This window comes from Sturnira hondurensis, unplaced genomic scaffold (genome assembly GCF_014824575.4).
Source record: "Sturnira hondurensis isolate 20B ecotype Veracruz unplaced genomic scaffold, ASM1482457v3 Scaffold0024230, whole genome shotgun sequence".
In the NCBI taxonomy this organism is placed as follows: Eukaryota; Metazoa; Chordata; class Mammalia; order Chiroptera; family Phyllostomidae; genus Sturnira; species Sturnira hondurensis.
In genome coordinates, this window is record NW_028096861.1 from 33,442 (window position 1) to 48,898 (window position 15,457).

The following is a 15,457-nucleotide window of genomic DNA, read 5'->3' on the forward strand; positions in this document are numbered from 1 at the left end:
TTATCAACTTTACCTATTTGTATATGTGTGGTGAGGGGACATTTCAAGATCAAAAACATTCATAACTGTGTTTCTGCATTGGTAAATCCATATCTGAATTCCAAGATCAAAATTGGTTTTTCTTAAAAATTACAAAAATAGACCTGGTTTGTGTGGCTCAGTGGATTGAGTGCTGGCCTGTGAACAAAAGGGTCACTGGTTTGATTCCCAGTCAGGGCACATCCCTGGGTTTCGGACCAGGTCCCTAGTAGGGGGCATGTGAGAGGCAACTATACACTGATGTTTCTCTCCCTCTCTTTCTCCCTCTGTTTCCCTGTGTCTAAAAGCAAATAGGTCTCTTTAAAAATTACAAAAATATCTGACATAGAAACTTGATGGCCAAAAGAGCGATCTAAGCTACTTCATTAACTATTTTTTACATTGTTGAAATTTTTATTTATTTTTTATGGTTCAATTACAGTTAACATTCAATATTACTTTATAATAGTTTCAGGTATACAACATAATGGTTAGACAAGTATAACTTAAGAAGTGATACTCCTGATAATTCTAGTACCCACCTGACACCATACATAGTTATTACAATACATGGTGGGGCAAAAGTAGGTTTACAGTTGTTTTTATGGAAAATATACTTCATTAACTTTTTAAATATATAGATAATAATTTAACCACACAACATGATTCCACACTCCCAACCCCAAAATATATGATACTGTGTGGTCAGGGAGAAACTGGCATTTTCCTTTTTATGGGCCTGGTTATGCCATCTGGTACTGGGAAGGGAAAGTCTGCAAAGAATTGTCTACATTGTGTTGCCACCTGGTACCTGCTAATAGAATAACTGGGTAGCATGCCCATACAATAGTAACCAGGAAATCCAGAGGACTGTGATTTACAACCAAAGTTGTATAACTCTTTTTGGATATTATCCTTGGCTGATGGCTCTGTACACGCCTCACATGGAAATGAGGTAAAACTTGTGACAAAGCTGAATGACTAGATTTAAAAAAAAATCTTAGTGGCTTACCATACGTGTTATTTCATGAAACAAAAAAAGTAAAAAAAAATATTAAGAAGGTGGTGATAAACTTCTAATATTTGTGCAACATTTCATCTAACTCAGTTACACAATTTTACTAGTAGAATGTGAATTTTATCAATAATTGTCATTTGCAGCAATGAAGAATTCCCATTAAGACTAATCTTTTCAACATTTTGTTTCTGTACACTTAGTTCATTTAACTTCAAGTTGGTGAATTATTTTTCCATAGTGCTCACCCCCCTCCCCCCAAATATTTGGGTCAGTTAATGAAGACTACCAATAATTTACAATTATATACTAGTAATCACTTCCATTTTCAATCATTAGCTTAAGTCAAATTTTTGTAGAGTTTGAAAAATAAATTCAAAGACTCTGCCAGGTTAAATCACTTTCAAAGTTTTGTTTCAATTTTCAGTCCACTTTCCTGAGTAAAAGTGTATGTTAGGAAAAAGAGAGAGAAAGAAAAAAGATATGATGGTGACAAAAACAATAACCAAGCTTCAGTAAGCAACTTGATAAGCCATGTTGAAAAACTTTTGTGTCTCTGTCCAAAACTATTATTAAAACTAAGATTCTTCTATAAAACTAAAAAAGAAATAAAAAATGAGACATTATGCATTTCATAGTTAATTTGCTCAAAATTAAAGTTATTTGTTCAGATTTCTATCACTTTGAGAAAAAGTGTCAAACAATTTTTAAATTTCACACATTGTATCTTGCCATTCTTCACAATACAATGGTTTCAATGATATATTTTTGCAACTGAAGAATATCAGGGAAACAGAATGCAGTTATCTTGAAAAGCACACCTATTAGGCAGCCTAATGGCTGCATCATACACCAGCCCCCTTAAATCACACACTGTCTGAGGCATTTTTCTCTGATAAAGAAGACACACTGAATGAGGTATCGTCAGGCTCTGGTGAGGCATGATTGAAATCCATCTCTTCTAATTCAGGAGGTAAATCTGACAGCAGTGCCTGAGACAGAAAAATCAATATTTTTGAATTAGTATGTGGACAGATTTTCCCCAAACTTTATGTTAATAGTTACAGTCCTCTCATGTTGATTTTTTTCTCATGGATTTTAAAAAGGAGCGTTTATCTTTCAGGGCCTTATATGATATCTCACCTAAAAGAAAAAAAATAATACACTATTAAGGAAGTAACAATGTACTAGATCTCGAGAGTGTGGATTATATAAAGTAGAACCTTGGACAAAAGGGAAATCAGGAATGAGATGAACAACTATTCTGTAACAAGTGCTTTGAAGTGTTTGAGATAAATGATTTCTGTACTAGTTTTGAGTGTTCACTGATCACTGCTAAAGGGCTTTAAAATTATATTCCTCATTAAAATATCCCTGCCTAGTTATGCTGTCTTTCAGAGAAAAACGCATTTCACAAAAGGCTATTTTATACTTCAGTTGGGGAAAGAACTTAGCCATTAAGAGATAAGTTCAACTATTTTACTTTAGACTGAACTTTAACAACTTGAAAAGACTAAGCGATATTTTTTTCTTTTCTTAGGCTATGCCCATATATCTACAGATGGCCAAGCACCCATGAGGGTAAAAGCTGAACCAGTGAATTTAGCTGTGTAATGATGTATCTAGAGGACTGGTCATTTCTCTGCTGGAGTAATTAGGATAAGTCAAGAGACAAGAACTAAGTTTTGCCATGGTGTAATTGTTTCACCTAGAGTTGCAAAACATGCATCCACTCTAGAGAAATAAATGATTAATCAAGTTTTACATGGCTGACAGTGTTGATACCTACTTGTCTATAAGAAATTGTGGAGTAAATTACTGATTTGCTACTCCCAACACTAAAAATAATGTAAGCATATCTGGGCAGTTTTTAGATAGCATTACTTGTAATGTGGACTTTGTATACAGAGGTAAGGAAAGACCAAGGGAACAGAAACAAATGCAAGTTTCTTACTACCTGATTAAGGAATAGAAAGACAGGGCATGTTGAAGAACATATGAAGCCCACTGTTGAAATAAGACAGTATTGTCATATTCTTTTATTAAAACAAATGAAAACTAAAATCCTATACTATTAAAAAAGATTTTATTTATTTATCTTTAGAGGGGAAGAGAAGGGGAGAAATATCAATGTATGGTTGCCTCTGGTGTGTCTCCTGCTGGGAACTGGCCTGCAACCCAGGCATATGCCCTGACGGGGAATTGAACCTCAATCCTTTGGTTCACAGGCTCATGCTCAGTCCACTGAGCTATACCAGCCAGGGCCAAAATCCTATACTTTTTGTCTCAAATAGCAGAGAGGCAAGATTAGAAACTTTCTCCTTTTTCTGAAGCTGCATAAGGAAAGACTAACTCATGTCTGAAAAAATGAATTTATTTTATATTATTAAGTAGTTCTTGAATATCCTGCTGAAATTGAGAGTATTTAGAAAGCAGTCACCTATAAGTACTACATGCTTTTTAAGGTGCTAGGTCGCACCATAAAAATAAGGCACAATGCCATTTTCTTCTGTAACAGTTGTTTACCACTAACCCAGTTTAGGTGAAACAAAACTTTTGCTGACATTGGCTGATCATGGTTTATAAGGAATATATCACGGGATTTAGTTCATTTTGTAATTGTGAAGAAGCTATATTAGAGAGGGCAAAGTGCTTAGAGTAATTGGAAAGTCAAGTGGATGAGCAGATTAGTGACAATCTAAATTCTAGATGGGAGACCTTAAAATCAAAGAAACACAATTATTTATTTCTTTCTCTTTAAATTTCACATAGTTGTCCAACAAAATGAATATAGTATGAAATAGAAAAACTTTATTATTTGAGTCAATATAGGGAACTACTAATACATAAAGATGGCTTCAAAATTTTTTTCAGTATCTTACTAGACTGCAACATTGGTACACTGAACAAATCTTTAGAACATGTCAATTGCTGGAATTGCCTTTTTCTTAGGTACTAACATGATTAACTTTTCTTACTACAGGTTCTTCATCAATCTATCTTCAGTTTGACTGACTGGCACTCTTCCCAAAAGATTACAGCACTTCCCAAATATAACATCAGTCTCTCTAACACTTATTCTGGGCCCTAGGGAGTGAATGCCAAGTTCCATTATGTTAATCATTCTCATCTTACTTGCAAAGTGGAGAAATTGAAGTTGAAGAAAGGCAATTGACCTGGCTAGGATCACATACTGAATTATCAGGGGAAGAAAGACCATAACTAATGATAGAACAGGGTTGGCAATATTATATTTATTTTAAAATGGCCATTGATTACAAAAAACCTTTAAGTAGTATAATATTTCAGTCAGACTGTATTATATATTTTTGACACTGGGTTTGCTTCATTGGGGCAAAATATTCTGTGTGCCACTTATCTCACTCAACTGACCTATATCAAGATGAATGGAAAAACACTTAAGATTTTTTTAAAAATGGGAATCCAATGAAACACATTCCTTCTAGAAATAAACCTCTAAGAATTTCATAGTGTTAAATCAGTAATTTAAGACATCATCTGAATAACTTTTATGGGATAATTAAATTAGTGTCTGCTGTATTTTGAGATCATATTTTGAGATCCATTATACCTGATATCAACTATGAACATCAGTAGTTTCTATTTGAGTGCTTAATTTGTAAGCTATGACTTTTAGTATGGTTTTTGTATAACATTCTCTGTTTCTCCCCCAACATTTTGTCCATATCTTAGTTCATTAGTTTTTATCAGAAGAAAAGTATAAGAGAAGGAGAAAAGTAAAATGTAAAGTAGTTACTCTTCTTATTTGTTAGTGATTTTAGGGAACAGAAGCAACCTATTAACATGAGGTTAGAATTAGCAAAGAAAATGTAATTTGTATGTTATTTTTAGATATCAAGAGACATAGACACCTGCCATTTAGCTGGCTGTCTAACTCTGAATTCAAAGCCAGACTATGACTTTGGGGATTAGGACCATACTCTAAATTATTCCTCTGGTTGGACCTAGTATTCTTCCAGTTATTTAAAAGTTATAGTACCAATGGGACCATGTTCAAGACCATCAACTTATTCTGAAAATCTTTAGCTTAGGTTCATAAAAACAAACACATTTTCAGAAAGTATCTCATGGGATATGCATAGATCACATAATAAAGCAATTTTCTTTAAAAATCTGGCAAAGGTAACAAAAGATTAATGTCTTGGGATGTCTCTGTGTGTGCCACAGGGAGAGCAAAATCCATGAAACTGGAAACATAATGTGTGTGCTAGTTTGAACCTCATCACTAAATCATATTAGTTTAAATTTTGTTGTTCTGTACTTCCGTGAAAAATAAAGACTTTTTCTTTTTTTTAAAAAGGGAGAATTGTGAGATACTAAGACTATTTTCCCTCTGGAGATGTCTGGGGTGATATGTTCAGTCTTGTTAGGATATAAGGGATACGTTTTTGTACTCTTGAGGTTCTTCGATGAATAAAAGCTTCTTAGACTGCTTCTTAATTAATGGTTACCTTTGTGATATACTACTCATATTGAACTATTCTAACAAGGAATCAACAGGAGAGTATACAATTCAGAGGCAAATTTGGTACCATTCAAGTATTAAATAGACCACTAGAGTTCTATAATTCTTTTTAGCAAGCATAATAAATTGGTATAAAATTTTATTCACAAAGATTCCCAAATATGTGCCTCTTTAGTTAAGGTAGTGGTCTTTACATTTTGAGAATTTCTTTAAAATTATCAGATTTCAATCCCTATTTAGCCCTGACTGTTGTGACTCGGTGGGTTGGGCATTGTCTCACACACCAAAAGTTCCCTGGTTCAATTCCCAGTCAGGGCATCTGCCTGGGTTGCAGGCCAGGTCCCCAGTGGGGACCATGTGAGAGGCAACCACACATTGATGTTTCTCTCCCTCTCTTTCTCCCTCCCTTCCCCTCTCTCTAAAAATAAATACAATCTTTTAAATTTTATTTAAGATTAACTTGGAATTAAAATATATTAATCAGTTATTTTCATTTTCCACTAAAGCAGCACACACACTTCTGAGTATGTAATATCAAAAATTCTGTGCTGAAAAGGTTCTAAGTAACAAATCTTTCCTTGATGGAAAGCAGGGATGAAGTACAAATATATATATATATATATATATNTATATATATATATATATATATATATATATATATATATATATATATATGAAAAACCCAAGTGTGACATGCCATTATTCAACATGATATATTACAGCTTACTATTCACTTCTGGAACCTACCTGTTGTTGTTCCTTATCTTCAGCTTTCATAGCTAGTATCAAGCTTCTGACAAACTTCTGAAGTTTAAAGTACTTTTGCTTTTGAATCTCTAGCTCATGTTCAATGAATCTGACTTCTTTATTCTGAAGGAGAAAACACTATAATTACCGTATGCAAACATAAGAGTATACATAGCTGTTGCACAATAAAATTCTAAAAAAGTAATAAAATTAGAGATAGAGAGTAAAGAAGATAAATTTTCAGCATAAAGGAATATAAAACACAGAAGGAAACTGTCCTTTTACTCAAAGGCTATATTTTAAGCAAATCACTAACAAAAAACAATTTGCTAAAAATCCAATGAAATTAATTTCAGTAAGAAAAAAATCAAGAAACAGCTCTCTCCTTGGAAAGATTTCTCCTATATTAAATCTAGTTAGCATTTGAATTAAGATTAAGAATAGACAGAGCTCAATTAACCCCAAGTAAAAAGGAATTGCAGATGCATTAATGTTGAATGTATAATACACAAAGCCAAATACTGAGAGCTAAAAAGGTTATAATTTTTCCAAGCAGAGACTAAATTTATTACTAAAACTGTTTTAAGTGGTTTGCTGAGCACCCCTGCCTTTATGTAGGAGTCTGTTACTCAGAAAATATTTCCAAATCACTCTATAGCACTAATTTGAGACCAATTATCTCTTCACTATCTTTGTTGTGTAGGAAAAAAGGAGTAAACTAGGATTTTGGAGGATTTTAGTGCCAAGACTACTAATGATTGTATAAATGTGGAACCAGTTAACTTCTCTGTTACTTTGTTTACTAATCAGTGAAATGAATATAATACTAGTAATCTTTGGTGATTCTAGTTTTCAGGGTTATAAGGTTCTTACAAAAGAGTGGCCTTAAAAGTGGTTTGAGTAAATTTACTATCAAAGCTACAGTAGTCAAGAAATCAAGAATAAGTAGTATTGGCAAAAGATTGGACATATAGGTCAGAGGAACAGAACAGAAAGTCCAGAAATATGTGTGCTAAAAATGGTCACATATGTTTATCTGGTTGATTTTCAAAAAAAGGTGCTGAAGTTATTCAATGGACAAAGAAAGGATAATTTTTCAAAGAACAGTGATTGAATAATTATAAATGTATATCTAAAAATGATATCAACTCTTACCTCACATCATATACAAAATTTAATAAGAAATGGATCATATACCTAAAGGTAAATCCTAAAACTGTAAAACTTCTAGAGAAAAACAGATGAGAAAATCTTTGTGTCCTTGTGTTAGACAAAGATTTCTCAAGGGGGACACAAAAAGCATGAAATGTAAAAAAAAAAAAACAACTTTGTAAAAATGTTTGGCTTTCAAAAGACACTTAAGAAAATAAAAATACAAGCTACATATTGGGAGAAAATGTTAGTAAGTCAAATATCTGATAAGTACTTGCATTCAGAACACAGAGGGAACTGTTACAACATAATTATGAGATCAGAAACAAAGAAAAAGCAGGCAAGGTATTTGAACCCATACTTTATCAAAGAAGATGGGTGAGTGAGCAGTGAATACATTAAAATGTTTAATATAATTTGTCATTAAAGAAATGCAAATTAAAACTACAAGGAAATGAGACTACCAACATACTACAATGGTTAAAGTTAAAGAAACAGGCAATAGCAAATGCTGATAGGAATGTGGACCAGTTTGGAGTCTCATACATTGTTAATGGAAGTGTAAAAGAGTATATCTACTTTGAAAAATAATTTGCAGTTTCTTATAAAATTAAACCTTGTCTTTCCTACCATCTGACTGAGCAATTCTACTCAAGTATTTACCCAAGGGAAATATATGTCCATAGAAACACATGTATAAATATTCCTGGAAGCTTTATTCACAATAGCCAAACACTAGAAACAACACAAGTGATCATCAGTAGATGAATAAACATACTGTAGTCATGGACAGACAATAGTGTCCTCTTGTAAAAACTCATCTAACTGTATAAGGAGGTGAATTTCATATAATTTCAAAGAAATTATAGGTCAAAAACCAGACTAAAAATGAAAAATAAATTATTTTAGCTGGCCCTTTTGCTACCCCCCCCTCCAAAAAACAATCTATGAATAGTGTCTGCAGCTGGAGAATTGGTCTCAAAGTGCACAGCAGGACCTTTAACAGCATTTTTTCAAAAAGTTTCATGAAAGACATTAAAATTAGTTAATTTTTTTGTTGTTTGAGATGAAAGGATGTAGTTGCATTAGTCACACTAAATCTATGAACATGTTTATTACATCAACTATTTTATCAGCTCAGTTTAGGACCTATTTTACCTAATAAAACTTCTTTTTCAGGCTATTTCATATCAAGTGAATCATCTGCAAATGATGATTCAAGCTAAATTCCTCATCCAGAGACACTCTATAGCAATCTTCTTTACAAGACAGCATTATAATAAATTTCAACATGCTCCTGCCATAATACATTTGACTAGTTCTAAATATATAGGTACTTTTGGTGCTTATTGTCGGAATTAATAGCATTAGTGAAGTGCTGACCAGGAAGTCTTTTCAAATAATAACCATCATTATCTTAGTGTTTCCTTTGAATGCATTGTCCTTTTGAGCTGCACTCACAATCCATTAAAATTTTTTAAAAACATTAATTCACATTTGCAAAAGTCATGAAGCATTGTTGGTATGCAGATCTTTAATTTCTCATGTGAATGTTCCTCCTCCTCCTCAGTATTTATGCAATGTTTTAAAAACACAAATGGCTTTGAGATCATTTAAAATTATGGACATTTCTCTTCAGAGCTGCTTTTTGCAAGCCTATAAAATACTTCCAAGATTACAGGCAATAATTTACCTGTACTTTAGAGACTTGCCTAAGTAAATAGAATGTTTGTGAGGAACTAGTAAGGTAACATTAGCCACTGACTTTCAGAATGCAAGATCTAGTCCATTTCTCATATTAAAATCTTCCCTACATTGAAGTAAGTTCTGTCAATTCTTCTCCAAGATGACTGTAGGAAACATTGAAAGTGTTATTTTATGATATAGTACTTATGCCTCAGAGACTGAGATCACCAACTTGTCTCATAAACATTTTGGGTGAGTTAGAACTCCTAGAAATATTTTTAGGAACATATCTGAATCCGATATGATGAAACCGAGCACTGCTGGTTGCACAGTAACAATTATCAAATGTATATTAGAAATATTCTTTCATTTTGCCACAGTGAATTTCAAGAATAATGGGGGACTTGTTTAATTTAGCAAATGGAAAAGTTATCATTATCAAGCTTTCTGTCTTAATTGATTCCAAGGACTTTAATGTATTCACTCAGGAATTAGTTACTGGATATCTATGACTTAAGCACTAGACCAGATAACACATAGGTAAATAACTCTCTACCTTCAAGAATCTTATGATGAATGTAATTAAGAAACTGACAAAGTAATTTTGATCCCCCCAAAACTAACATGTATGCAAATAAAGTAGCAATGTTCTCTGAAGAAAGATTAAATTTCTAAATTGATAAGGATGTTTTAAATCAACATCCTGAAATCAGCAATGAGAACTGTTACATGAGGTTTCACTTGCCCTTACTTTGAGAAAATTCACAGATGAAGTGGACCAAAATATTTTAAATAATGATTATTAAAAATATTTCTATATAGGTCTGAATTTTTTTAGAGTTAAACAAGTTTATATAGGATGGCAATGTGTTATAAAAGACATCCTTAATAGGGTAGTGAAAGACCCCTTGTTCCCAAAGCATTTACCACAATGGAAAACACTGAATCACTGAATGTTCTTTAGAGTTCAATGAAAATGTTAATTAACATTTTTAGACTGAACACTCTGCCCTGCCCTGGCTTTTAGCTCCAAGACTTCTCAAGTTTGCTGGAACACCAGAGGGGAAAGGTCCTAGAAAGAATCCTCAGAGTTCTGGGCCCAGCCCTATCGGAACTGCTTGAGAGTGTTAAGTGGAGCACACTTAACAGCTGTGCAATCCAGTCCTCTTGTCTGTAGTTTCCATAGCCTGTGCCAAGCAGAGCCATTTTAATCCTGAACTGGGTATTTAGAAATATGTGATCTTGTGGCAGAGATGATAATGATCTCTTGTACTTTAGAACCAACAACTTTATGTTGTTATATGGAAATACAGTTTAAATACAAGATTGTATTGTGCTCGTTGAGCATTGTGAAATAAATTTTGATGGATAATTTCCTTTTGTTTGCAATATTAAATATTTTAAAGTCTGACATGTTATGAACATTTGGAGAACAATCTAAACAATCTGTTGAATGACATAACTTTCAATTATAGTAAAACTTAAAAAATTTGAAAAAATGACAGCTGTTGTTTTTTTCTGATTAGATGTTATATTATTCTCTGTTAAAATCTAAATACCAGTCTCTGCTTTGACCTCTTATGATATTCTAAAAGAAGGGCTTTTGTGTATGGAAAGAATGATTCTGTGGCCAAAATTTCAGAAGGCCCCAAAGTTACCTTGTAGTTATGATACTGATTAACAAAAAGAAAGCAATTCTATGTATATGCAGAAAATATATTAACATATGGACAGATAGCTTATGTCAAAATTTAATAAAAAATGTGTATGGTATGCTGTCAAAGTAAGCCTTTCAGTTTAGTAACAAGTGACATTAAGAAAAGGTAATTTCTATTCAGAGTCATTAAGTATTTGCTTTAGGGATTGGTTTTCAACTTCTACAACAGGTATACTATTATATTTTAACAAATGGCCTTCGGAAGCTGCAATTCGAGATAAAATTAACAAAGGAAAAATCTGGAAAAAATTTCCCCTTTACCATCTTATAAAAATTAACATTGGGTTTAAAAAGTATTGCCATAAATTTCGCATTAACCACCATTATGTACTGCATCACCTTGTCATACACCATCAATACCTACTCCTACCAAGCAAACTCTGTGTTTATAACTATAACCACTGAACCAGCCAGTATTAATTAAAATGCCTGGAACCTAGACTGAGATCCAAGTTGTCTAAGAGAGTCAATGTAGAGCCCCAGGCTCTAAGTTTAACAAACTTATCAAATGGGAGTGAAATAAACCAGTACAAAAGTACTGTAACAGCCTGCCTCATTGAACACCTTCTCTTAGTGAGTTCACAATTTGAAATTACTTTTACCTTATAATCCAAGAAAGAATTCACTTGTTCTACTTCAGAATTACTCATCATATCACTTTCTTCATCATCAATAATTTCTATTTTCTGTAACACAGAACAATTTTGATGAATATAGATTTGCTCATCATCACTACACTCAACAACACATTGAGCATATACATTCAAAGTTCAGTTTTAGTTATGTGATTATCTAGTCAAGAATATCCAGAATAAACTTCGATAACTTACTGATTATACTTTAAAATAGAAAAAAAAAATCTTTCATGGTAACACCTGAAAAAAAGACATTCAAATCTTGCTTAAATAGTGCCCTCCAGTGACAGGGAACTTGCTTCCTATAATGGTAGTGTAATGCTAACCATACTTAATTGGTTTAAAGATTTTCTTTTTAAGTCCCCACACATTTCTTTGCAATTTCTAATGTAAAATGCCAACATATGACACTTAGTCCCATTAAATACATTTTTTAAAAAATCACTTATTTACTTCACGCCATTAGCTAGATAATTGAAAGCAGACATGTATGATATGTATGATATAATGATCAAAATAGCATGGCTATTTATTTCCTTCTCTGGACAGTAAGAAGGAAGAGTGAGAGAGATTCTAAACTGCCCTTAGCTTTTGAGTCAAGGTACAGCATAGTTTGTACAGTATCTTGAACATACAAGGTACAAATTAAATACCTGCCAAAAGAATAAACAAAACAACTTAGCACTGATGAAAAGAATAACCAATCTGCTCCAATCATGGGGGCAAGGTAAGTTCTCTGATAATGGAACATTTTTTTTGAAAACCAAAACTAAGCCCTGACTGGCGTGGCTCAGTTGGTTGGAGCATTGTCCTGTAAACTGAAAGGTTGTGGGTCATATCTAGGGTTTGGTCCGCAGCTGGGATGTGTACAGGAGCAACTAACTGATTGGTGTTTTTCTCTCACATCGATGTTTATCTCCCTCCCTCTCTCCTTCCTTCCCCTTCTCTCTAAAATCAATGAGCATGTCTTTGGGTAAGGATAAAAAAAACCCAAAGATAAAATCAACTCTAATATCTCGTTAAAAAATAATTTTTACTTTTATGTATGAAAAACACAGTTAAGGAAAAACACTTTTAAACATTTAAACCCTGCCAACACAAAAGAAATTTTTAAAAAGAGAAAAGCTAAGCTAGAGCTAGTCACTAGGCAGTATTTTAGGAACAAGCACATTAATAGCAACATGTCGTGGGCAGAATCTAAAATCAAGCTTCCTACCCAGCAATATATATGGTGATTAAAAGTTGCAAACAATCTTGGAATGATCACATTTGACATATTCTCTATGAGAGTACAGTAACGTAACAGGGTTTGTGACCTGAAGGCTTCTGAGTCAGGAGGACAGCTGCAATGAAATTGCTTTCTACCGCTGCCTGGAGATAAATCTAATGTTTTGTTTTCAATTATAATCACTAAAAACTTAGGGCTTAATCATGTCAGCTCTTACCAGACCTCAGATTTGATACTTTTTGATGCTGTTTTTAGACTCTCAATATATTTGTATAGGTTCTGGGAAAAAGTAGCTAAGTAATCAAGGAGGATGGCACCAAAGGCCACTGTATAGATTTGTGCATATAAATGGGTCTTATATGTCTTTGTGATTTGTTATCCATGAATAATTGGGGACATTCAAAAGTTACAGGCAGAGGAGATCAACCTTTGAAAGTTTGGACTTTTGTCTCTGAAAATCAATCGTTCTTGAGAAATTAAGTGCCTAAGTGACTGTGAGTCATCCCATGCCATGACTTCATTCATTATCTTCGAATGCCTGAAGCAAAGGAGATCCAGTTCAGAGAAATTCAGGCTAAAATGAGCATGTCTCTAGGGGGAAAAAGGTTCTAATTTTTAAGTAACCATACATAACTTGTATAATGTATTTCAAATCTACAGCAGAGAATATTATTACTTGGTGGGATATAAGAATATGAGCACAGTTAAGAATTGTAGAGAACCCTGGCTGGTGTAGTTCAGTGGATTGAGCGCGGGCCTGCGAACCACACGATCTCGGTCTCGGTTTGATTCCCAGTCAGGGCACAAGCCTGGGTTGCAGGCCAGTTCCCAGCAGGGGACTCACAAGAGGCAACCATACATTGATATTTCTCTCCTTCTCTCCTTCCCTTCCCCTCTAAAAATAAATAAATAAAAATATTAAAAAAAGAATTGTGGAAAACTATTATTATGAGCTATATAGTGAAAAGATGACTTTGCCTCAAAATAAAGGCTTATTTTCCTATGTGCTCATTGAATTTAGTGTTAGAAAGGTCAAATATCAAATTAAATCAGGATTAAAATCAATAAAATGCAACCCTAAACTATATTCTGCATGTGGTGGAAGACACTGTTATATATTGTTGATGTTTATAAAAAAAGAACAAAACTGTATTTTATGTGCTTAACTTTTATTAAGGAGATGTGGTAGGGTTATAGTGCCAGATAAACAATGTTTGTAATGAAAGCAAGGGTAAGTCTTGAAGTTATTGCCATTTTGTGGCAGAAAAATCCATTATAGGGACCATTTTTAAAGGTTACAATTAAACATAAAATGCTGTTTAAAGGCAAAAACAAAGCACAATAACATTCTCCTCTATGTCTGACTTTAATAATATCTCAGTATCTATATTATTTTAGAGTCATAATATAAACAGGTACTGCTAAAACAGCTGCTTAAAGGACAATTCCATCTGTATAACAATACTGTTTAGATTTTTACAAAACTGATTTTATTCCACACATAACCTGTCTCTGCCTGCCATTCAGTTGCTTAATGCTCTTTCCTCCATTTCTACAATTTTTATGATAACTAATAGAGTTCAATTAACTAGAAAGAAGAAAAGGTCCCAAACATAATATATAAATATGGTCTAAAGAGAGACCCTAGACTAAGGAATATTTGAATACAAGTCTCAGAACTAACAAAAGTTTCTTTGATAATATCAGGCTAGTCTGTTTTAATTCAGCCATCTGTCAAATGAGAAAAAATTTGCTCCTTGCTAAATGCATTGAAGAAAAATAACTTGTTATGTGTAAAACATCCAGTGTGTAGTAAGCATAAGGTTTTTATATTTGCAAATCTCCTAAATAAAAATATGAGGTTGAATTGACAGTGCTTTAAATTTCATTTGTTAAACCCCCAAAGATTTATAATTTCATTGCTAACAGTTTTGTTTTAGTTTGCAAAATGGAGCAAGGCTTTATTCTGACAATACTGATGTCATCAACTCAAGACATATCCCTGAAATTCATCATGTAATGAGGAAATAACTTCAAACTCTACATACCACATTATCTTCAGATACTGCCTGGTGGTCCTCCTCCTTACCAGCCCTTCTTTCACTAGGAACAACTTCATTGGATTCTTCTATAGAAAAAAGGCATGACTTAATTTTTCATTCCTCAAAACCTATTAAGAATGCTTCCTTCAAGAACAATAAAATAATTTATTTTTAAAAAGCACAAATGGCAAATTCACTCTATATATGCTTTGATAAGCAATTCTACTTCTGAAATGTGTTCTAAGGAAATAAATGTGGATTGGTAAAACTACAAGGATGGTCACTACTGCATTGTTTATAACTATAAAACAAAAAGGAAGCAACATAAGTCATTTACGACCTATCCCTACAATAAATTGTGAAGCTACTAAAAATGAAGTAAAAGAATAGTGGATAATAAAATATTCAAGATGTATTTCCTGTAATGAACATATATTCCTTTTATGATCAAAATATTGTATTCTGAAAATGAGAAATAAAAAAAATAAAAGAAAAAATTAATTCGGAGAAACCAGTCCACTAAAAAGCTCTCTGTGCTGAGCTAGGGGAAGTGGCTAGTTCACGGCATCAGGTGTGTACTATATAACCACCAATTTTACATTATCTCCATTTCTTAGGGAAACAGGGCAGCAACATTTCTCCCTGTTCTTTCTGCAGTGCCATTTTGAGGCAGATAAGTAAAAAGCCATGAAAGTTCCTGGGCAAGTAGA

The 15,457-nt window shown here is 33.2% G+C and overlaps 1 protein-coding gene across 1 annotated transcript in view; it reads right to left on the reverse strand.

Moving 5' to 3' along the window:
- Positions 1–1,758: 1,758 nt before the first annotated feature.
- The window catches only part of HDX (highly divergent homeobox), a 98,076-nt gene continuing 84,377 nt past the window's right edge, over positions 1,759–15,457 (reverse strand). Inside the window, exons 7-10 of the mRNA XM_037038337.1 lie at positions 14,754–14,833; positions 11,445–11,528; positions 6,288–6,410; positions 1,759–2,025 (exon numbers count right to left, since the gene is read on the reverse strand). Of these exons, the coding sequence (XP_036894232.1) occupies positions 1,900–2,025; positions 6,288–6,410; positions 11,445–11,528; positions 14,754–14,833 (413 nt within the window). The 3' untranslated portion in view covers positions 1,759–1,899. The remainder of the gene's footprint in view (positions 2,026–6,287; positions 6,411–11,444; positions 11,529–14,753; positions 14,834–15,457) is intronic.